The sequence below is a fragment of the Neolamprologus multifasciatus genome, chromosome 9 (genome assembly GCF_963576455.1).
Source record: "Neolamprologus multifasciatus chromosome 9, fNeoMul1.2, whole genome shotgun sequence".
Classification (NCBI taxonomy): Eukaryota; Metazoa; Chordata; class Actinopteri; order Cichliformes; family Cichlidae; genus Neolamprologus; species Neolamprologus multifasciatus.
In genome coordinates this window covers 15614070-15637721 of record NC_140447.1, presented here as the reverse complement: position 1 = coordinate 15637721, position 23652 = coordinate 15614070, and the positions used below count along the sequence as shown (strand labels likewise).

The following is a 23652-nucleotide window of genomic DNA, read 5'->3' as shown; positions in this document are numbered from 1 at the left end:
TGCACCTGCCCTTTTAGCGCTCCAGCAGGGCCTTGTCCTCAGCTCGCCCCTCCTCTGCTGACTCTCCGAGGTGACAGACAGCAGCAGCAGAGCCAAGTGCTTTGCAGCACGGTGCAGGATGAGTCGTTTTTCTGCATGCTCCAGTTTATTTAGGATGATCTAGCATCTGCGTGTGTGCAGTTTTCTTAAAGAAATGATTGATGCAGATGGTGTGTCTTGGTGAAAATGCAGGAAAATGGAGGGGTTGTATTCTGTTCTCCTGAGAGATGCATCAGTGTGACCTATTTTCTGTCTGAAGTGATTCCCGGTGCCCTCAGAGTGTCAGCCTGAACATGTTTGCTCTAGTAAACGGACAATATTACACTGGTGCACCCCATTGTTGTGTCAGTCCAAATGTGACACTAGTAACAAATCCTGTATTTTTGTGACTTTGAACAGAAAGAGAGGCCTCAGAGTGGATGCAGTTATGGTATAACATCAATATTCAATATTTTTATAATAAAGTTTTACAATGTCTTTAATGGTTTCAAACACAGAAAGATGCTATCATTCATAAATTACCTTTACTAAACTATGTATTTTTTCTAGTCACCTGACTGTCTGTTGTGTATTAGGTAATTGTATTATTTTGGCTCAAATTATGTATTTTACAGATAAAATGTATATGTTTCTCAATCAAATAACACACCCAGGTTTCTAACAGCGGATTTTACCTGGACAGATAAGGGACCAAGGGGAAACTTAATGTTTGGATGCAGCTTGTCTGAATTCATGATAAGAGTTTCTGTTTTATCTGACTTTAATTTAATAAATCCACACATCAGTGTCATACTATCAGGCAGACAGACTGTGAGGTTGAAAAGAGGTTAGTAAATTTAACTGGGAGGTAGAGCTGTCAAATGCCTCATCGTCATAGCAGTGTAACAAAATATTACTTCTCTGTGTAATGTGTAAAGCAAGGATGTTTTCAGTGCTGCAGCGTTAGTCACCTGTTTCTGACTAATTTCCGCCATCGACATCAACCAACCACATGCAACTACTCACTAATCAGCTGGGGAATATACATTTTTTCCAAGCAACTGGCAGTTAGCATGGAATAACCACCAGTCTCTCAGGACTGCCAGTAGGCCCGTGTGACTATAGCTTAAAGGATTGGCTGAAGCCAGTGTTGAGCTACCTTAAACCTGTGTTTCATGTGAAGTCAGCAGGGCTTGGCGGCTTTGGTTGCAAAAACAAATTAAACTGGAGGAAAGGAATAAAAGAAAATTGCCTTACTTTTATCCTAATAATTGCAATTTTTGTCTAAATTGCACGTTTTTAGTATTATTTGATACAATATGGTATTTGCTGGTATTCAAACCAGGTTTGGGTTATGGGTAACTACTCTATAACTAACAAGCTACTGTTTTAGTGTGCCTGTAGAGTTGGATCTGCTGTATTTATGATAATGTGCTTATTATGAATCATGCCATTATAGTGACTGTATTCAATTAAGTCTATATGAAAGAGGACCTCTGATTTCTGCAGATGAAGTGTTAGATGTTTGGTACTACATAGTGTGATCGCTATTAGTTTAAAGGCAGCTTTAACCTCAGAAATTTCCCCTTGTGGGACTAATAAAGGTATCTCATCTTATCTTAAGAAGTAAAAACATGCGCATCATGTTTATTCAGTTCAGTATTCCATCTTCACTGAGAACACTGAACGGATTGTGGACCTTTGAACCACTAAGACAGTTTTGTGTTGGTGAATGCAGGTTTTTCGTTTTGTCTTTTCATCTGTGTGCACCACACCTGTGGTATTGACTTTGGTTTGTTAGTGATGCTGCAGATTAGTGACTCTGCTCCGTGGGGGAAGCCTAAATTTGAGACATAATATGCACGTGTTTGTGTGCATGCATGAATTGCATGTTGTTGGAAATTATCAGTGAAAGTAATAGTGAACTGAATGTGTGTTTGCAGCCATCAAGTATATGCGTCACTAAGCTTCAGATGCAGACACTCTCACGCATAAATGCTGCTTCATCCCTGTCCTTGACACCACTCACTATAAAAAGAAGGCCTAATAATTGCCTTCCTTTGTGGCTATACACTAATAGCCATATAATCATAGTGTATTCATCTCCTCTATACATCAAAAGTAACATGGATGCAAGAAAAATAACTTGTCCTAATAAGCCACTGCTGCTGCTGTAATTTGTTCCATAGATTATAGATTGATATTCCAGCTGCTAATTTAAGCAGTAAACATGGTTTAATGCAGAATTGAGATCAGCATAATTAGTTTTCAGGTGAGAAAGTGCGTTTTTGCCGAATTTCTCAACTAGATGTGAAGAAATGCAAAGTTAGTAAGACACTTGGCACAGCAGTAACCTCATTATTGGGAAATATGCTATGTTTTCTGTTGAAACAGTGTTTCAGTATTTGTTACTGCTCTGATCAAGTAGTAAAGTCAAGTAGGGTAAGAACTATAGTGTATATATCATTTTATTGTGACATCACTCAGTGGTGATTTTTCTCTTCTGTAACAATCATTATGTTGTACTGAAGACTATTTCAAAGTTATTGAGACCACAAATTCACGTGGAGAAAAATGCAGAAGTGGGAATTAAGTCAATAGAAAAGCAGCGTAATTTTTCTGATAGACTTCAGTTTAGTCTGATTTTTTCTTTTTAGCAGCCAAGCAGTCACCCCCTGCTGGTGAATAGAAAGATTGCAGGTTTAAGGTGGTTCAGACTGGGCTTTACTTTTCCATCTTTCATATACAGTCTGTGGTTAAAGTTTTAAAATCAGAGAAAGAAGACAAATGCAGGTAAAAAAAAAAACAACAACCCAAAACATCCTTTCTAGAGATTTTTTGTTTTGTTTCACCTCCCAGAAAAACATAAGTGAATGCCAGCCATATGATGAGTACCATTCATACTTTTAGGCACCTGCTGGCACGTGTAACTCTAAGTGTGACTAAGTGTGTATTTTAATATCTTGAGTGGAAAAAGAAGTGTGATTCTGATAGACTGGAAAGCCTTTACAGAGGTCTTTCTTTACAGTGGCTGAATGAAAAGCAGTGGTAATGTGACAGTGTGCTTACTCTGTATGATAATAGAATTTTGAGACAGAGATTTTACTGGGGTTTATTTATTTTTTGGGGCCACCGTGCTGATAATGTGAAAATTCAATTTGTCAATTGTGTATGTTCACATTTGTCTTTTGGGATCAGGTAGATTACAATTAAACGTTACAAACCTATTAACAAACTTAAACTGAGACTATTATACATAAACCAAGTATGACTGGCTCAGTTTTATTTTCAAAAAGTTTAACAGTGTGTTGGGGTGAGCCAGGTCCTGAAGTGACTGGAGGAATGAGTAAGAAGCAGGACTGAAAGGGAGATGCGCTGTCAATAAAGCTATTGGTCCAATAATAGAATGGACATAATTGTCTGGTCTTCTGAGTCATAGCTCTCATCATAGCTCTCTTCACTGGCAGTGCTCACCCATCTTGTTTAGGCTCTGTTGTTAATGTTCTCCTCCTGTCCATCTCCTCATCTGTCTTCGCTTCTCTTTCTGTGCTGTCATTACTGTTTTGGTCTTGTTTTTTTGTTGTTGTTTTTTAAAGTCAACCCCCATCATGTCTCCGTGGTTCTATTTTTACTTCACCATATGTACTAATATGCCAGTTCATGCACCATTCGTAAAAATAAACATAGCAAGACATTTTATTTTTCAGATAATGACATAAAAAAATACTTCAGATGGTCAAGAGGGCCAGTTCAGTGACTACAATCAACCGAGGCGAAACTTAACAGATGGCTGACGACTACAGCCGCCTGTTCTGGCATCCGACTGTCAGTCAAAGGGGCACCCGCTTCTAAAAATGACAACTTTAATCATTAACGCTGTTTAAATGTGTGAATTCTACATTTTATTTGTAAATATAAAATATTCTATATTATCATAATATAAAATATTATGGTATGAAAGGAAAAATTAGCTAGAGTGACCAGATTTTTATTAAGCATGTTTACTTCAGCTCTGAAAATGGGCAGTTTAAGATGGGAATCTGTGAAAGCCTCAAGTGGAGAGAAGAGGAACTGCAGTTTTGCAGCTTCCAAGGAAGATGCTTGGCTTATCAATAGAGTCTTAGCCAACATAGACTTCTATATTTCTATTTATGTTTAACCAAAAAAGGTATAATCAATTCCACAGCTACTGTATTAGACAGGATTCATGGATGGCAGTATAGCACATCACATTGTTTCATAGTCTAGAAATATCCAGGAACTATACAAATGGTTTTAGAAGATTTTGAATACATTTGCTTGACATTAAATGTTCCCATACGTTCAAAAATATATATATTTTGCTTCCAGTGCTAGTTTATGTAGCTTAAGTTTATATTCTGAATGGTCCCAGAATGTGTGAAGAGGATGCTTTCAAGACACTCGATATTCACTTTTCATCCTGCAGGCAAAGCAACCTGTAACTCAAAAGTTATCCACAAGTCATACAAGGAAAGTTACAGAGTCATTTTCACTGTGAGATGAGCATCATTCAGTGTTAAATTACTAAAATCCACTCGGACATACTCACACAGCATATAAAAGTGAATTTATTTAAAAAACGTTTGTCTTGTTCCAGGGTTGTCCCAGCCTCGGCCCCCGGAGCAGCGGTTCCTGTGCCTCTCCACCTCTTTGACTAGCAGCAGCAGCAGCTCGGTGTGGCGAGGGCAGGAACAATGGGCCGAAAGCTGGACCTGTCAGGCCTGACGGACGGCGAGGCTGAGCACGTCTTGAAGGTGGTCCAGCGGGACATGAAACTGCGAAAAAAGGAGGAGGACAGGCTGAGGTGAGATTGGAATTTTATATTCAGTGCCCATTTTTTATTTTGAGTATTTTTAGCACATTTGACAAGTACAGGGCGATGTGACAGGAACTGATGCAAGGCAATGTCATTCGCGTCTACAGCTGGTTCTTACCAAATCTCCTTTCTGCAACCTGCTTCTTTACTAGTATATTTCTTGTGCAATAAAATGTTTACAAAGTATATAAAAATTACATTTACTGTCTGCAAAACTAAATCTCTGAATGGTGCAATAACAGCTTGGCAACAGTGACTAGGCACAGCAGGTACATACGCCTGACTCTCAAGGACATTCAGGAGACTTGACAACAAAGACGCCCACATATGTTGAGACTATGTATTACATAGTTCTAATGTCTACTCCTTAAAAGGGTGTCTTTGTACACATTCTTCAGGTCTACAGTTTGTCTGTACAACTCATTTACTCTAGGAAGGTTATGTATATATGTTATCCATTTCATCAGAAATGAAAGGAAAGAGGCTCTTTAGGCCTTGGATTAATGTGCGACTTTAGACACTTTATCAAATCGAGATGCTAATCTGATTTAGACAGAAAACCTTTTACCACATAAAGTTTACAATACTCTGCAAGCTAAAATGAGGTACATAGAAAGTTATGCCTACATGTTGCGGACTGTGACGATGTATAGCCTAAATAATGAGACCAGTGATTAAAAACTGCTGATCTGGGTGAAATTAAGATTTTGCATTGAAATGAATGACCTGCTTTCCTTTTCTGGGTAAAGACCCAATGTTTCAAAAATGAATGCATGTACCAATTACTGAACGGGCCACTGTAATGACTGTGAATTGAACTGTGTGCTATGCTACAATAGAAAGCCTCTTAGGCATGGCTTTTGTAAAGTAAAGCAGTCAAATAAAGCAGCAGTAAAATAGCTTTTCTTCCACACAAAAGGATCCCTGTGAGCGTCACCCAACCCAATCAGAGATTTCATCAGATGATGGACCAGGTTATGTGTTCAGTATAAGTTACAACAGTGATTTTAAAAAGTACTGTTTTCATGACACAGAAAATTCCAACTGTAAGTTCAACATAGTTCTCAAATGCCAATCATCTTACTTCCTAGTACACCTGTCACATGTGACTTTAGGCCGTGCAAAGGATGGAGCAAAACCGCAACCACACTAGTTTTTTTCCCAGTAAAACAATGACGAATGTCATGTTTTACCGCATTAAATCTAGCTTAGTTGTGGCATCAGAAGCCTTGTTTGTATCAGGTGTTTTCCATCATGCTTCTCCTCCACCATTAGATCCATATCACAGCAATTTCTCTGATGAGAGTTTATACAGAGTTTATAAATGAAGTAAAGTAGCAAAGTAGATTTTGTAACTGAGTTTTCAGTTCTGCTGTGGTGTGTAACTCCTTTCATGTTTTCTGCTTACAGGCTGTCAGGTCTGATAGGGTCATTATTATGGCCCTCTGGTCTTTCTCTCATGTCACATCTTCTTAATTAACAAATGCTAGACTGCTTCCATCCCTTCAGCTCCTTTCCTCCACTCCCTCAGGGAGGAGTAAGAGTGGATTCAGTTTGGCTGTGACAGACATTAATAGGAGGCCGGCCATCAAACATATGCTCGGTTCATTGTTGTTGTTTCATCGCAACTACAGGAGGAGGTTTGCTAGTGTATCTAATGCCACCACAAAATCCAGAAAGTTGTTTTTAGCTGTTTCAGCTGGAATTTAGTTGAACCCTATAATTTGTGAAACGCAAATATTCTCCTTTGACTGCCTCAGCTATTTTGTTGTGGAAATTTGATGTCTTTCTTCAGACTTGAACAGTGAGCCTCAGTGGTTTATTGTTCTTGAGTGAATGCCACAAGTGATTAGGCTCCTTTACTCGGAGCGCTAAACATCTTAGCTGTACTCAGAGGAGCAAAACAAAGTTGCTTCACAAACCAGAATGCAGCCCTCGGTTTGCGCTGCTCGAAACTCTACTTAGTTTCCCAGAATTAGTTTCAGAGCAATGATGCTGCATTCCCAAATTACTAGGCTGTAAAATATTCCCCCATCAGTCTGTCATGAATGAGCTGAAATAAATTATGACTCTCAGGCTGTTATTACTGCTGTTTACAGCAAGGAGATGAGCAGAATATTGATGATGTAATCACAGGGCAATATTTATTAGGCAACAATTCTTTAAAAAAAGCAAAGCAGATAAAAAATAAAAAACAAAAATGTTTTTCCAGAGGACGCAAAGTCACAGTTGATGTAAATTTGTCCCCCATGATAAACCTAGATTTAAGGGGTATTTCAGCCCAATTCAAACGAATTGTAGCCTGTAGTGCTATTTGTACATTAAGGTTGTTTTGATTTGTCATTTTTTGGAGTTCTGGCGAGACTGCTGCTGTTGGGGAGTGTTCTTTTCTTTGCTTAAGTTGGTGATGTGTGACACAGCAAATCATTGGTTTCTAATGCGATGATGAATGTGATTCACTTCACCTGCCAGTAGTTTGTGTATAATCAGATTATTGTGTGAAAATTGAGAGCTGTAGTTCTTAAATCTAAAGGAGTGTTTTAGTAAAGTCTACATTTGATCCAGTGACACAGATCTGCAAAAAAGAAAAATTTGCATGTTTTCAGCTGTCAAAATGGTCATCCATGTAATTAAATACAGAGGTACCCCCCTACCCCATTGACCTTATATTTTATAACTGCATTTTAGGCAAAATCTTACTGGAGTAGTAAACAGCAAAGCTCCAAAACAAATGTTTTCTTTCAATAGACCTTCCCACATCTTAAAAACTTGTCTGTTCCAAGCCTGTTCACAGCGTCTCATCTCTTTTGAACTTTTAGTATCCGAGTCCAAACCAAGATGAGCCTCATGGCGTCACGGGGGATTACTTTGACTTGGATAAGTGGACCATCTCATTACAATGCAAAAATGCTACAACTGTGCTTTAATTTTTAGACTGAATACCACTGCTTACATTACCCCTAACATCATCAAGCTTCATCAGCCTGCACATTCAAATGCTTTAGACTCTCTTAATACTGCCCACGGCTACTGAACAAGGACGTGTTCTTGGTCCATCTCTCTCTTGGGAACTGTGTTTTGCTTTTTCTTTCTGCCTTCATCTAATAAATAAAAAAATATTTGTGTGGTGGTCCTTGCATAGTTTGACTTTATACAGTTCCGAAAAAAGAGAAATCCAAACAAAAGAAAAAAATCTGCATCCTGACCACTACCACGGCCAGTCAAGTTACGGAAGGAAGAAAAAGAAAGAAACTTATCCTCTCATTTGCACTGGAAAATTTTCCGCAGTTACGAATAGGAATATAAATCTCTCTCCATTTGTGTATCATTCACAGCAGGCTCCCTCTGCGGTTTCTTTTTTTAACCATGCATGGCTAACTCTTTTAAGATTGATTTATGGTAATTATTTATTTATTTGTGAAGGAAGGCAGCCCTGCAGAGCTTCAAATTAGGCTGGTAAACTTTCGTAGGACAGTTTAAGGCTCAGCTGGCTCTTTTAATGCTGAATTTAATTTTCCCTCATGGTGAATAGGGCTGTGTGAAATGACCAAAATCTCATATCCCTATATAAGACATTTATCGTCCTGACAACGATATAAATCACAAAAAATTAACATTTTCTGTAAATTCTGTGAATCTCGGGCAGCTCGACTTGCGTGAAGTGTTTCCAGCTGGGCGTCGTGTAGATGGAGTCGAGTGTTTTAACCAGTGTTGGGACTAACGCGTTATTAAGTAACGCGTTACAGTAACTACGTTATTATTGTGGTAACGAGCACGGTAACTAGTTATTATGCCAAAATCAGGAACGCGTTAGTCGTTACTGGGATTTAGATAGGGTCGTTACTCGTTACTTCGTGTGGTGGCTATCGCGGAGCTTCCACCACAGATTCTGTAACATTGGCAAGTGGTGGAGGCAGCAGGTGGATGAGGGAAAGGGGACGCAGAAGGAAAAGAGACCCGAGGCGGCCGCCGGTCCAAGTGTGAACTGAACTTCAGGTAAGAAGTTGTGACCTGCAGTCTATCTGGGTCAGATATAAACCAAGTTTAGGTGGAGTTTATTTTCGTTATTCTGACTTTTTCCGTACTGCTACTAGCTAGCATGACGGAGTTTCTATACAGCTGGGTGGGTGCTATGATGTTACTGATGTTGAACTTTATTTTGTTCATAAGTTATTAGAGTTGCCAACCGTCCCGTCTGGTATTCAGAGAAAATATTACGCGTTTCTTATTGAGGCGAAAAGGAACAGTTTGTCCCGTAATTCAGCTACAATGAAAAAGACACAAAGCTGGAGTTATTCTGTCTTTACGCTGCACAGCTGCCTCTTCTTCTTTCATTCTCCCCCCTCCCTCTCCCGTTTCTACTTCAATCATGAAAACTGATCAATGATCAGCTTATCGGCTCTCTTGTTTGTTTATCGCCCACTTTGCGCCAGAAAGAGGAAACCAGCCGATGTCGCGCTAAACAACAGCAGCACTTTTAAGCTTGAACAGCTGTTGTTAGAATTGATTTAATATTAATTTCTAGTATCAGCTGATGTTTGCTGGAGCCACAGCTGCAAAAAAGCTGCTGGTCATGATATCGGTTTGGTTATCTGGTGAGAGGGAAACATGAAGATGAAACCAGGAGATGTCCTTACTGAATCATCAGAGCTGAACTGGTGATGGAGAAACAGGTTTACCTTTTAGGTGACATAAATGAGTTGAAGGGAAGTTATGAACTGTTTCTGAGAGACAGATAACCCCAGGATCCTTTTTAGGTAGTTGACAGCTGGTAACTGTGCAGGTGCGGATCTAGCAAAGTTTTGCCAGGGGGGCAGGTAGGGCATTAACACGGAGAGGTGGGCACAAAGAAATACTTTTCTTTCTTATTCTCATTTAAAATGTCTAGCTTTTAAAAAATAATTATCTCAATCTTACAACAAACGACTGATGCATATATACCATCAAAACAGTGTACATCACTGTCACAACAGCGTTTGTTTTCATTCAAAGGCTTTATGATTTTTCCTATAATGGCCAGTCTCTAGTCAAAATGCCCGGGCCGATTTTTTTGTCCCCGTCCAGCCCTGTATGCAGCTCATCTGCAGTCTGGTGTTACCTACATCTTCCTATTCAGAAGGCAGAATTTCCGAGTTACAGTACAGTAAGTTGAGTACAATCAAAGCATCACGACTGCAGTTTTTGTGTTGGATGTAAAAGGTACACATGACGCTGTGACATAGGCTAGAATCATGGCAGCGGTCAATGACGGTCCAGGCATGGGATTTCTCTCGTGGAAATATGCACATTATCTTTTCCTTTCTATTGGTAGGTGGCACAGTGCACTTGTGGCAAGTGAGCAAGCTAGAAGACTGGCAAAGTTGTGGAAGCAACACATTAACAAGAGAATTCTGAGTAAAACCAAAGTTACTTTCCCTAGTAACTAGTTACTTTGAAAGTAACAAGTAACTTGAAGTAACTGAGTTACTTTTGAGAGAAGTAACTAGTAATGTAACTAAGTTACTATTTTAAAGTAACTTACCCAACACTGGTTTTAACAGATGCATGAAACTATATATTTTAGACATAAGTTGTAACGGCTGCCGTTTTCTTTGCGAGTATTTATTACACGGTGTGCTGCGGGGAAAAGCCTGTTCTAACGTTTGAGTCTAAGGTTTATTTTTTTAGCACCTGACGGCTCTTTTTTGCTTCTCATCCGTAGATACTCTGCATACTCTTTCACGTGATTCTGTTTATTTTGAAAAGTCTCAACAGGATTTTGAGCTTTATTGTGAAAGGTTTATGTAGTAGTGATGGGATTTCCGGCTCTTTTTAGAGATCCGGCTCTTTCGGCTCGGCTCACTAAAAAGAGCCGGCTCTTTCGGCTCCGAACCGGCTCTTCAGGTTGTTTTGTTGCTTTAATTATTTAATCATTAACAATAATATAAAATTATGCAGAAAAGGAATTACTAATGTAAAAAAAAGTGGTTTTATTTATATATGTTTATATATGGCCCCTAGAGACAAAGCACGTACAAACTCTAAAGCTTATACAAACTCCAAAAAGCACGTACAAACTCCAAAACACATTTCTAGCGTTAACTGAACTTCCAAAACAGAGCTACCCAGATCACTTAAATTACACAATTGAGAGCATGTGTGTATTGTTTGTGTATTTATAGACAAGCACTCATATTTATTCAAATAATTAAAAAAAAAAAGTTCATTTACCTGTTACTACCACACACCAAATCCGGTTGTTGAAACTTCCTGGCTTGTGTAGCCACTGGGTAACAAAAGCTCAACACTGCGCCCTAGCATCCTGGAGCACTTCTGTTGTGTTTTGTACGTGTTTTGGACTTTGTACGTGTTTTGGAGTTTGTACGCGTTTTGGAGTTTGTACGTGTTTTGGAGTTTTTACGCGTTTTGGAGTTTGTACATGCTTAGGAGTTTGTACGTGTTTTGGAGTTTGTCTGTGCTTTGTCTCTAGGGGCCACCGTAAATATACTTTTATTTATTCACTCCGCATAAAATGTAATAAATAAATCATATAATACAAAAATCAACATTCACATTTCAAATTTTAACTATTTAAATTTTTAGCTTTTTCCTTTTACAAATTTAAAGTGAAACAACACAAAACACTGCAAACCACAACACAATTAAATATAAATTAAAATATGAAAACAAAAAGAAGATGCACATTCTCTGTCATATGGGCCTGCATGATTTCTGAATCCTTTATCATCTGCAACTGAAAATAGTGGATGATTACTATACCTTTCTAATGTGACGTTGTTGTCCCTCGCTCTCTTTCTCTCTGGCTCTGTTCCTGTGCTACTGCCAGTGTAACTAACGCCCCTCCCCCCTCTGCCCAGCGCAAAGTACAGGCCGCGCATGTGGAGTTTAGCGGAAAAAAGGGCGAGAGAGAGGGTGAGAGAAAGGAAAAAAAAACAACAAAAAAAACAACCTCACGGCTCGCAATAAGGAGCCGGCTCGCGTCGTTCACTTCAAAGACCCGGCTCTAAGAGCCATTTCGTTCGCGAACGACCCATCACTATTATGTAGAAAATAAAGAAGCGGTCGCGGTGGTTTTACCGTCTTTGTTGCTAAAGACAACGCATAAAAACAGGCGCTTGTCTGTCCGTAGTGTGGTTATATTAAATATAAGAAGAAAGAGAGAACTTTAAGAAATTAATATAGCCACTACAGTGACCATCAAAACGATGAAAAAATGCTGTAAACGTTTATTTTGCGACACCACGAAACAAACGACAACGTAAAATGAAAGGATAGACGTTTTTATATCGTCATCGATATATATCGTTATAAGGAACAGCCCTAATGGTGAATAATAAGAAATATTTGAAACACCTGACTTACTTTACCTGCCGTCTTATACACACTCAGATAAAATAAATGCATTAAAGAAATGGCACAGATAGCTATAAATTTAGTTAGAGACAAGCGGTGCTGTTCTTTAAATTATTTAAAGTTTTAATGTTGGAAACTGCAGGTAGTGTATGATGTCTCCTGGCTTTACTGCTTTAATATTTTTAAATGAGTGTTTAAAACTATGTTTATTATTAATGTATAATTCAATTTGTTTAGATAGTTACTATTCTGTTGGTCTGTATACATATGCTCAATTTCAGTAGTGTGATGACATGTATTTGTCATATTCAACACCTGGATGGAATTTCATTACTTCTGTAACAGCCGTTCACTTGGGCTTGGCAATCAACTATTTAAAATCTGGTGGTCAAAGGGCACTGTGAACTCATGAAAGTCATTTGACCAGAACTCAAGAATTCATACGCTAATGATGACAAGATTTCACATAAATGTCTCAAAGAGAAAAAGTGATTTAACTTCAGGTTCTTACAATATACATATGCTCATGATGTATCTGCGTTTTATATTTTGTCATTGCTTTGCAGAAACATCCATATTTGAGTCATTGTCTACTCTAATACAACTTTAGATACACTTACTAAAGTTAGACACACTTAATATCTTTTATTGAATTTGCTGAAAGAATTCAGTGCACACGTTTGTTATGAATATGTGCAGACATGGACTTCACCTGTAAGTTGACTGGCTGGGATATAACAGTGGGGTGCTAATCCAAGTTTAAAGACATCTGAGGCCTTCATTAGTAACCCATAAACCAGCCGTGCAGCTGTGATCTTTAATCTGAAAAATCAAACAAGAACTTAAATGTCATATTTGATTCTATCTTGTGTGTGAGCTAGCGCTGCTGGTGCTTAACTGACACTTCCTTCCAACTGCTCTTGTTAAACTTTGCTGGTTTTTATAGAGCAAAGCACTTTTTTGAATTACAGTAGGAAAAGAAAAGCTGAACTTCATGAAAATTGGGATGGCTAACTTAAATTTAAATGGCTTACTGGGAAACTTAAATAGAACAAAGCTATTGAAAATGTCATTACTAATACTTGTGCTTATCCTGCAGTGCTGTCACAGTTTAATATTGTCACAAATTTTAATATTAGATAAAGCTGCAGGGCAGCAGGGTGGTGCAGTGGTTTGCACAGCAAGAAGATTGTGAGTTCAATTCCACCATCATCAGATAGGATCTATAATCAGGTCTGGTTGTAGCTGGTGAAATTAAAGTCAACTTTCCACAAAATGTAGTTTATCACAGTTAATTTATGATTTAACAAACAATCTATGATTATGAAATCATCTAAAAGCTGGAAATGTGTTATCTTCGTGAAATATAAGTTACATGTAAGTAAAAAATAAGAAATTGGAAAGGGGGCAAATACTTTGTCAGCTACCAGCTTTAACTGAGTTCCACACTACAGAGCTGAAATGATATGAAAATAAATCTGTAATAGCTTCTGTTTGCAACCTCACTGGACTGCATCTGAGGGGTGAGGGTGTGCTTCTGTGTGATTCAATTAGAGGGGGTGAGCTGCTCAACCCCTGGCCTCCACCGACTCAGTGGTCATCCAGCTGGAGAGGCTCATTATGTAGCAGCAGGCAGCTCAGGGGAGCATGGGCTTGGATCTACTTAACAAACAGCACAAGCACACCCAAGGGAGACAGACTGGGAAATTATTATAGATAGCAATCCACCATTGTTGCTTTGTCAACAGCGAGGCAATGGCTGGAGTTTCAGCCGCTGGTGACTCTTACAGGTAATTTTCTCTCGGTGTTGGGAAGGATCCACTTCATTAAAGTGTCTGGCAAGTCCTTGCATGGATAGGGCAATTACTGTACCTCCAAAAATGCAATCCATTTCAAATGCAGCTGTGGCAAGTCTGTCCCACCAGTTGAAAGGCTCTCCTTTATCCCAGCTCCTTTGTGTGCGTTGACCAAAGCAAATGGTGCTCTTTGGGTAAGTCTTAATTATATGTGAAGTTGTTGCCCACTGTGCTTCAGAGTGATTCACCCTCCTTTTTAGTCTTGGTGTAATTGCTGGCTGAATAGCAGAGGGTGATACTTTGCATCACCAGCTTTAATTAGTCAGTAAAATTGTGAATGGTTAAGTAATGAAGTTGTGTTCAGAGAAGTGAGCAGTAACTACTGACGTCTTTTTATTAGAGATCTTGTGATTGTTTGAAGCTTTATTCAAACCATTTGCTCCTGTTTTATTGTGCAGCTGTTATTATTGCACATTAAACACATTGAGCTGCTGTTTAAGAGAGAATTTTTATTTTGTTTCTTATTTTTTTGGCATTTCCAACCATCAGGTCAAATGCTATGTGTCATACAAGCAAAGGCTTTGGCATCTTTCTTCTCATTTCTTAGTCAGTGGTGTCTTTTTAGCTCCGGTTGATGTGGTTGACAGGTAGGGACGGGTTCACAGGAGTCACACTGGGAGGCTGTCGCTCTGTCGGGGACAGAATGACCTCTATTTCATCCTCCTGGCTGCCTGTGTGGAGAGAGGCAAGAGGATAAAGATGAGCTTTGTAGATATATAAAAGGACCGCTTCAAAATGTATTATTTTTGAGCCAAGATGAAAGACAGCCAGGTTTGTTTGGTCCAAGTGCCTCCTTATTCACGAGGATCAATAAATTGGTGTAATTGGATTTCAGAGCGCATGCAGTAAGAGAGGATATTGCCCTCTGTTGCAGGACAGTCCCTCTGGGCTGCACTGCTATCTCCTCTATTAAAGCTGCACTAGAACTAGAGGGGGGTGGGGGGGCAGATGAGCCTTCTGACATCAACTTTAAGGCCTGAGGTCTTTTCCTTTCACAGCTTCGACTCGGATTTAAGTTTACATCCACATCTATTACACTGTCGTCCTCTAAATACAGCAGAGTGTTGTTTTATTAATGTTTCTCTAATCAAGCAGGTTTCCCCAGACTGAACTAATGACCCCGACTTGTGTCTGCTGAGGAAAAATCCAGAAATTGCGTAACTGGTCCAACGCAGCTTTGAGGTTTTTGGGCGGCTGAATGGTTCCATTGTGTTTAACAGACATGCCTTATTCTTTTCTTCTCAGTGTCTAAGGTGTTTTTTCTGTGCCATAATCCACTTTTAGGCCCCGTTTTAAAATTATTTTTAACACTTACAGTATATAACCTGTGCAGCAGCCAGTAAAGTAGGTCTTTGCGTAGTTTCATTTCAGTCTAGCTGTTGTTGTGGCAGTTGTGTTTTCTTGGCTGCGGTTCCGCTTTGGTGGGTATTTGCTGTGTTGTGTTATTGGTGTGGGTTATTTGTCTGACTCGTATTGATGTGGATTGTTTTTGATGTGAAAGTGCTTTGTGTGTGTGTGTGTGCCAGTCTCGTCAGCAGCGTGTTGTACTGTATGTGTTTGTGTGCAGCAAGCAGGAAGGACAAATCCTTCTGACCCCATTTTTTTTTTTCTGAAGCCACATTGGCCGGTGTAACATCAGCATCATTTTGTGATTATTTTACATTTCACGATCTGCCAGGGTGACATTACACTGCTCTGGTTATTGTAATTTATTTCTTTTAACTTTTTTTCGACTTCAGAAAAGAAAAGCACCCGAATATGTTTTCTGCATAGATTTTTCACCCTGGCTACATCAGGAGCACTATAGCATTTAATGTTTCTTTAGTTGATCAGAGCTGCTAATTGCTGTGACCTCACTGTTGTGCAGTAACTGTTTTAATAATGCCACCCACTTGTGTGTGACAGGTCAGAGTGTTTTGTCTTTTAATCATATAAAAAAAAAATAAATAAATAAATAAAATGCCATATCTCAAATAGCAAAGCAAGCTTCCCATTGTTTGAATGGCACAGTCTGCGTGCTGACTTCAGATCAGTACCTACTTAATTTGCTTACCTGTGTTTAGGGGCTGTACAGGTGCCACAGACTCTGATTTCTAATTAGATTTTAATATGGCTCTAAGTACACGACATTAATATAATTGAACTTAATTAGCAGAAGGAAATATAAGCCCCCTGACCACAGCAATTATACATGGGCTTGCTTATGCATACACTGTCTTGCTCTCTGTGTACAGACACATTTTTCTGATATATGGCTCATCTTATGCTCTTATAGAAAATAGCATCTTACCTGCAACTTCACCAACGTTTTTATTTACAACATTTAACCAGTTGGTGCTTGTTTAATTATTTCCTTTACTGGTTGTAATTTTTGGATGGATTGCAGGTCTTTTTTAAGTGTTAGAAATGGGGCTGCACAATACTGTGTTTGTTTAATCGGCATCATTTAGTTGCACCATGGTAGCCAATCATGTCTATGATCTCTTAAAAATAAAACACACTAGAAATCAGAAAATTAGAAAACTGAAATGTCTGATGAAATTTGCTGTGCGTCAGCAGAGTCCCTGGAGAACAAGCGTCTCTAACAGATGCCAGTTTACGGTGTCTTTTTGGAGGTAGGTTCTGATTTCCCCCGAGTGTGACAAATCAGCCGCTGTTCATCCTCTTGGAGCTGCTGAGCCAACAGGATTGGCTGATGAGATGGTGAAAAACGAATCCATCCTACCTACTTGTGGCACATTTCCTTTCATAGCTCTTACGCCCCTTTAGCGTTTCCGGCTGACTGAGTAGATAGGTGTCACCTTGCCTGCAAGTAACCTGGCATGCGTGTGTGTGTCTGAGAGAGAGAAAGCGCCAGCATGTGGTATCTGAGCTTCAGCTAGCCAAGGTTCAAATGGAGGTGAACGGACCACTGCTCATCTTTGTCTTTCTCTGGATAAACCTGCTCATTTTCCCACCAAGATAAACTCGCGGGTTATCTGCAAGAAGACTAAGACTGATTCAGAGCAATAACTTGAATATTTCTCCTGCGGTCTGCTATGATTGCTTCTGCTGCTGGCAAAATGTCAAGTGCTGTTTTGAGTCGGAGCAAAATAGTTGGTTCCAACAGAATGATGGTCTTATCTCGCTTCCTGGTTCCTATCTCTCCCTTTTTGAGATTGGCTCATCTATTCAGTGTCAGTGTCTGATTCAGTCCCATTTTCCATTCAGTAGTATATCCTCTATGCAGCTATCTGTGGATGTTTTGCTACCTCAGTAGATACTTAGCAAGGTCCTTTATGTGTTTTAGATGGGCTGGAAGGGCTACCAGGCAAAACGGCACCCCTACTTATTTTGTCTGAATAATTCACAATCTGTTCTCACCCCAGTCCAACTCCACACCAACTCTACACCAAGGCTAAGAGACACCAGACTCATTTATCTTCTATCACAGGTCTACTCAGTGGTTTGTGCTGTTTGCAGGGTTACTAAGCAGCAAATGCCCAGTTAGTTACCCACATCTTCAGAGAAAATGGATCTTTTTTTCGGAGGTAAGGATTTAAGAAAGTGAGAAGTCCTTTGTGGGATTGCATCTTTTTCTCGTGAGGATGGTGCAAGCACAGAGCAGCTGAAACTGCCAAATGAAAAAATGCATGCTTAAACAGCATTAGCCTTATGCATGTCAAACTGTGTGCCACTTGTGGAGGTGTAACATTTCTGCATCACCGCACTCTCTCTTTTTTTCTTCATGGTGCATTTAAAGATCCTGCATGTTGGGAAGGATTTCATGGTCTCGGAATGCAAAATGACACAAGGAAGCAAAAGTTAGCATAATGAAAAGCACTCGGTCCATGAGGTGAAGAGGGAGACGGACTGTGTGTTTTATACAAGGTGCAAAATGACTCATTACAGAAACTGAATCCTCTTTTCCTTTTGTAGCAGTCTTGCATACTTGAAACTCCTCTGTATGCAGGTGATCTTCTGTCTCTGTTCTGGTTGTCTTATTTCTCTTTTGAGGTGTTTTTTTTTTCTTTTTTGTGCCATCATCCAGAGTAAGGATTTAAATATGTCATTTAACACTGAATTTTTGATGTGGTCATCTTAGTCTCTGAGGAAATTAATGTGTTTCATAACTCAAAATTCTCAAAATAATGAGCAGATTGATAATGAAAATAGCATGCCATTGTAGCTGTAGACTTAATAAATGTTGTGTGCTTTAATGAGGCTTTCAGGAGGTGTTTTAAAAAAAAAGCTGATGGGAAAAATTAAAGGCCGCAGGGCCATCTTGGGTACAACTCTGACAAAATCTGACAACTCCCATCCAGTATGACATCCTCTTCACCCTTTTCATCTAAAAAGTATTATAGGGAAGAAAACACACAAGACAGCAGGGACACAAGGAGGTCTATGCAGACATACTGACAAATAATACTTCTAACACACAGAAAACTGAGGAAACTGAGGAAAAAAACCCAAGGGGAATCCTTCTCAAAGTAACGTGGACCTTACCTGCTTAAACGTCTCTGATTTGTTTAAAATTTAATGTTATAATATGTATATAATTTGTTAATAACCTGGATGGTATCCAAATAGCTTTTGAAAAATCTTATAGATCCCCTTACTCCCCCAAAGCACAGGCCACCAAACACACAATTGTTGACTTTTTAAACTCTTTAGACTTGCTCTCACTCAGTAGGATATCTAATAAGTATAGGTAAGGCCATTTCTAGATTGAACGCCAATAAGTCTCATGACGTAGACGGGCTGCCACCGGAATGGTACAAATCTAAGGGGAAACATTACTGTTTATTTTAGAAAATTGTTTTAATTATATTTTGTTAGGAGGAAGTGCCCCCACCCACCATCCCAGTCCTGGAAGGAAGCTTTTATATCAGTTATACCAAAAGAAGGGAAGAATAGACTTGAATGTAAATCATATAGACCCATCACTGAACATAGATTATAAATTATACACCTCCATTGTAGCAAAAAGAATGGACAGTATAATAACTTCCTGGATTATGGCTTTATGTAAAAATGGACAAGCCCACTACGATAAAAAAGAACACTACATATTATTGAACAAAGTTCAGTTCCTTCACCTTATACCAGGGATGTGCTGTTGGCAAGGCCGTCCACTCAACCCAAATCTTTTTAAGTTATTTATTAAACAACTAGCCCAACCAGTACGCCAGGAAGGTAGACTAAACTGTATTTATATCGTAGGAAATGATTAAAAGGTCAGTTTATATGCAGATGATGTTTTGGTCACACTACCTGACCCAGACTCAAGTTAACCTGTTGTGATGGGAATTTTGGAAACCCATGGCAAGGTGGAGCTTGCTCCATCTGGACTTTGGCAGCTGAATCAGATCAGTTTAAATGAACATTCTCCCCAAATTATTTATTATATCTTTTCTCAACATCACCCACAGAAATGCCCAAAGAACAATGTTGAGACTGGGATAAAAACATCTCATGATTCATTTGGAATAATAAGAAACCAAAGGTGAAATTCTCTACCTTTTAGCTGCCTGAGGGGGACGGGGTTAGGGCCCTTCCTTTATTAAGGGATACTTAATAACTCATCTGCACAATTACAGCCACTTGTATGTTGGTGCAATCAACTTTATGAAACCAGGCGGAACAACATTGAACTTTCTACAGCAGTTAAACCATTGCAAATGGTGTGTGTGGCTGTATTGATAAGGAAATGAAGGCACCTGGTCAGTGGGTAGATCTCCCCCTTAAACTGTGGAGAGACTTAGTGAAAAATTACAGGATATGGTAAAACTGCTCTGGCCAGCATATGATCCCGACTTTGCACCAGCAGTGCAAGATGGTAGTTTCCAGCAATGGATTTCTTTAGGTATTACCTCGATATGTAAATGTGCAGTATGGCAGATTTCTTTCATTTACTGCACCAGCATTTTTTCTGTCGTGTAGAAAAACAACAAAATCTTATAATTGCACTTCTTTTTCTTATATTAAGATATTTGTAGGATTAAATGTGAAGTGAAACTTTACAGTGATAGAAAGGGGAGTTTCACTTGAATGTGGGTGGGCTATACTTGGCCCGTGACGTAAGATAAGTTTGACATCCCCGCACTAGTGAATCCCACATCCAAAAATAAGACACACATGCTGCACAGCTTAAAGGAAAACAGGAAGTAATGAAGAAGAGGAACAATAAAGAATATGATCTTCCTCCTATATTTGAAATGTATTGCATGTAAGTGTGCTGCAGCTTCAATTTGCAGGTTCGAATCTTGTGTTAAAGATTTCTTGGGTTTATTTGAGATGGCCATTGATTGTCATTTTCTCCTCCACTTGTTCCAGTATATGTTTTTTTTTTCAGTTGGAGCTTAGCTCTCAGTTTGAGGAAATGGACAGAACCGAATCGATATCTCCCTCAGGACTGTTTCTGTATTTCATGTGAGACACTCTTTGAATCTTCTCTTATTTGTCTTTTTTAAAATTTTCTTTTCTGTTTCCATCTGTTTTTCTCTGACACTTATTGCTCGCAAAGTGGAAAAGTGTATCATTTCTTTGCTTCACTCAGTATCGTCATGGCAGCACTGTGTGTGTGTGTGTGTGTGTGTGTGTGTGTATACAGTATTTACACTGTATTTAAAATCCACCACCCGTCCCTCTGCACCCACAAGCTGAGGTGATTCCCTTTGTAGCTGATATATAATTACCTTTCCATAAAACCCAGTTTTAAAGAAGTCACATAAAACATGCTTAATTAAAGCCGGGCTACTTGATTCTGTGCTCTTTTCTCACCCTCGTAAAGATTATGAACTAAACTTAAATCGGCTCTTAAAACACTATAAACTTAGAGTTGCTTTTCTGTAAAGATGTTGATTCTGATCTTTGCCACTTTAATTTCTTCTTTTATTTGTCTGAGAATGGTTATTTATGTTTTTATTATTGCTCATTTTCGGTTACTTGTACTGTTTTGAATTAGAAGAATTCGATTTAATCACCTGACAGAAATAGTAGAAGTGGTCCACTCTGACACTGTTAGATTACAGTAAAATCCTGTCACATGACCCGTTGCCAGTTAGATATATTGCATTATTCTCTGTTAGAGACTGTGCTCTGCTGCATTTCCAGTAAGTGGTGCAGAGCGTGGTCAGGATTATCCATGATGGGTAGCAGTTTGTTCTCCACCACAGCTTTGAAAGTGTCCAGCTTACAGCCATCACAGAGCCAGCCTTACTAATCAGTTTATTCAGTCTGTTGGTGTCACCAGCACCGATGCTGCTTTCCCAGCAGACCACAGCAAAGTGCACTGCACTTGCCAGAACTGAGTATCCATTGATTTGCTTCACAGGTTACCTTAAAAGCAGAGCCCTGTGCTTTAAGTTGAGCTCCAACTTCACTATTGAGCCATTGTTTCTGATTATGAAACAATTCTAATGTCTTTGTTGTAGCGACATTCACAGTACAAAGGTTTGTATAAGAGAGGTCTGCTGAAGTATATTCCTCCAGATCTGCACCCTCAGCACATTTACTCTATTCTGCGACATTGAAGCAGTCCTGCAGTGCTGAGATGATTCCCTTAGCGAGTACCTGAACTGTTTTCATAGAAGGCTTGTGTCTGCAGATACTGGGGTAAAAGGCATGAGACTTTCAGATTGGTAAGAAAGTTGAAATGTGCATTGGGGCAGCTTTGTAGGCACCTGAAAGGTTTGTGTAGATCTGGTGTAGTATGTTCTTTTTGCCTGGTGGGGAAGTTATATTGTTTACGGTAAACTCCTTAAAGTTAAAAAGTCTGCAGTTCAACATCAGATACTTTATATCTGGTGAACAGCGCATGTCGATGACTCTTGTGTCGGTGTACCAGCTGGTGTTGACATAAAAGTAGACTCCTCCTCCTCTCCTCTTACAAGAGCAAGAAGTCTGGTTCACTTTGGACAGTGTGGCCTGCTAGCTCAACAGCAAAATCTGGCATGCTTGACTTCAGCTATTATATTCATCACACAGTAACCTGCTCTCTCAACTTGTCTTTGTTATAAAGCCACTGGGACTTGGCCAGAAGACTTAGGACTTAGCCTAGCCTGTTGTGTCATATCTCTGATGGAACATGTTTGTGGAGAGTTCAGTTGGTGTGGGCTGCCATCCTGAGCAGTTCGGATCAGCTGTGCTATAGATATGCATCTTCCACTTCGACGAGACAGCATAAAACAGCAAAAAAGCGCAAAAAACTCCACAATAAATGTAATTTAAAACAAGCTGGGTATGTTTGGAAGGGATGTTTGGAACCGGAAGCCCAATATTATAAACGTATGCTGGAGAATATGACTTTATGGACGCCCAAGTTTGTAAATTTTAGACAAAAGGTTTTCAGTTGTTGCCATAGGTGCATTTATTAAATATCTTGTGTCAATTTGAATCTCAGTGACGTTGAGCTCAAGGTCTGAGGTCACAGGTCAAGTTTTCAGAAAATCTTGTGAATGTGGTAACTATGAGGGAGGGAAGTCTCGTAGGATTTTGAAATTGATAGCAAGAAATTTTGCAAACATTTACATCATTCTTTGCCTTTAAGAGCAAATGATTGGTAATAATAAGTAACTGCATGATTTTACCCAGTTGAATTATTGGTGAACACACTAAAAAACACTGTAGTTTTGGAACATTGGATTGCTGCGGATTATGATACATCATATATTATGATAGTCCTCAACATTTGCATTATCCAGCTATATTCACACAGAACATTTAAGACCATTTTGCATTTTGTGTCATTTCCTTTTTAAGCATTTCAACCCACTGGAGAGCGAGATGTCTGCCTCCTCCTTTATGAAATTCTTGCACTCGTCAAACTCTGGTTTCACAAACTGTGATGTTTGATAATTTGATAGAACTCAGAAAATGTAATTAGTCTGTTGGTATTTGTGTGTGTGTGTGTGTGTGTGCGCGCGCGTGGTGTAAATGAGTCCTGCAGAACCAGACCCTGTAAAAACTAAACAAGTCTTCCTACACTCCTCGTGACCTTCAGCCACAATCAGAGTAAATACAGAGACGGTCTTTACCAAATCATTGCTACCTCCAGTTTATCCAAATTAAAGATGTCTTCAGTGTTATTGTTGGAAACTTCACTAACCACCATCTCGCCCTCTAATCAAAATAAAATTCCTTAGAGTTCTCAAAATGTCATCTCAAATATGCAGAAATGTAGATTTAAAGTCAATTTTTTTCTACATAAAGTCATATGGTGCATTCGGTGACATTCTGTAAATCAGAAAACCATTGTTGACATCCAGTAAACAACATATATTTTCACTTTAATTGGCTAGACATACATGAAGACATCTCTCTGACTTGTAATCAAAACAACCCAGTAATGACAGTATAAGCTCCTCCAAAGAATCTGCATCACCGCACTTAAACTTTACTGTGGTCTGAGGTGAGAGGAGCAGACGCCGACCTCTCTGGCTTAAAAGACACCTGTCAGTAAATTTGTCTTGCTAATGAGGACAAATTTAAAATGCAAGGTTGATGTTTTTTTCAGTCTTCACTTATACCTGTACCTGCATGCCACTGTTTTCCATATACCTGTGCTTTTTCTGCACATGCTCACCAAATTGAAATAAATCAAAT

The 23652-nt window shown here is 39.1% G+C and overlaps 1 protein-coding gene across 1 annotated transcript in view; it reads left to right on the top strand.

The window, feature by feature from the left end:
• The window catches only part of myripb (myosin VIIA and Rab interacting protein b), a 123299-nt gene that overhangs the window by 3366 nt on the left and 96281 nt on the right, over window positions 1-23652 (top strand). Inside the window, exon 2 of the mRNA XM_085173508.1 lies at window positions 4637-4843. Coding sequence (XP_085029634.1) covers window positions 4734-4843 — 110 coding nt within the window. The 5' untranslated portion in view covers window positions 4637-4733. The remainder of the gene's footprint in view (window positions 1-4636; window positions 4844-23652) is intronic.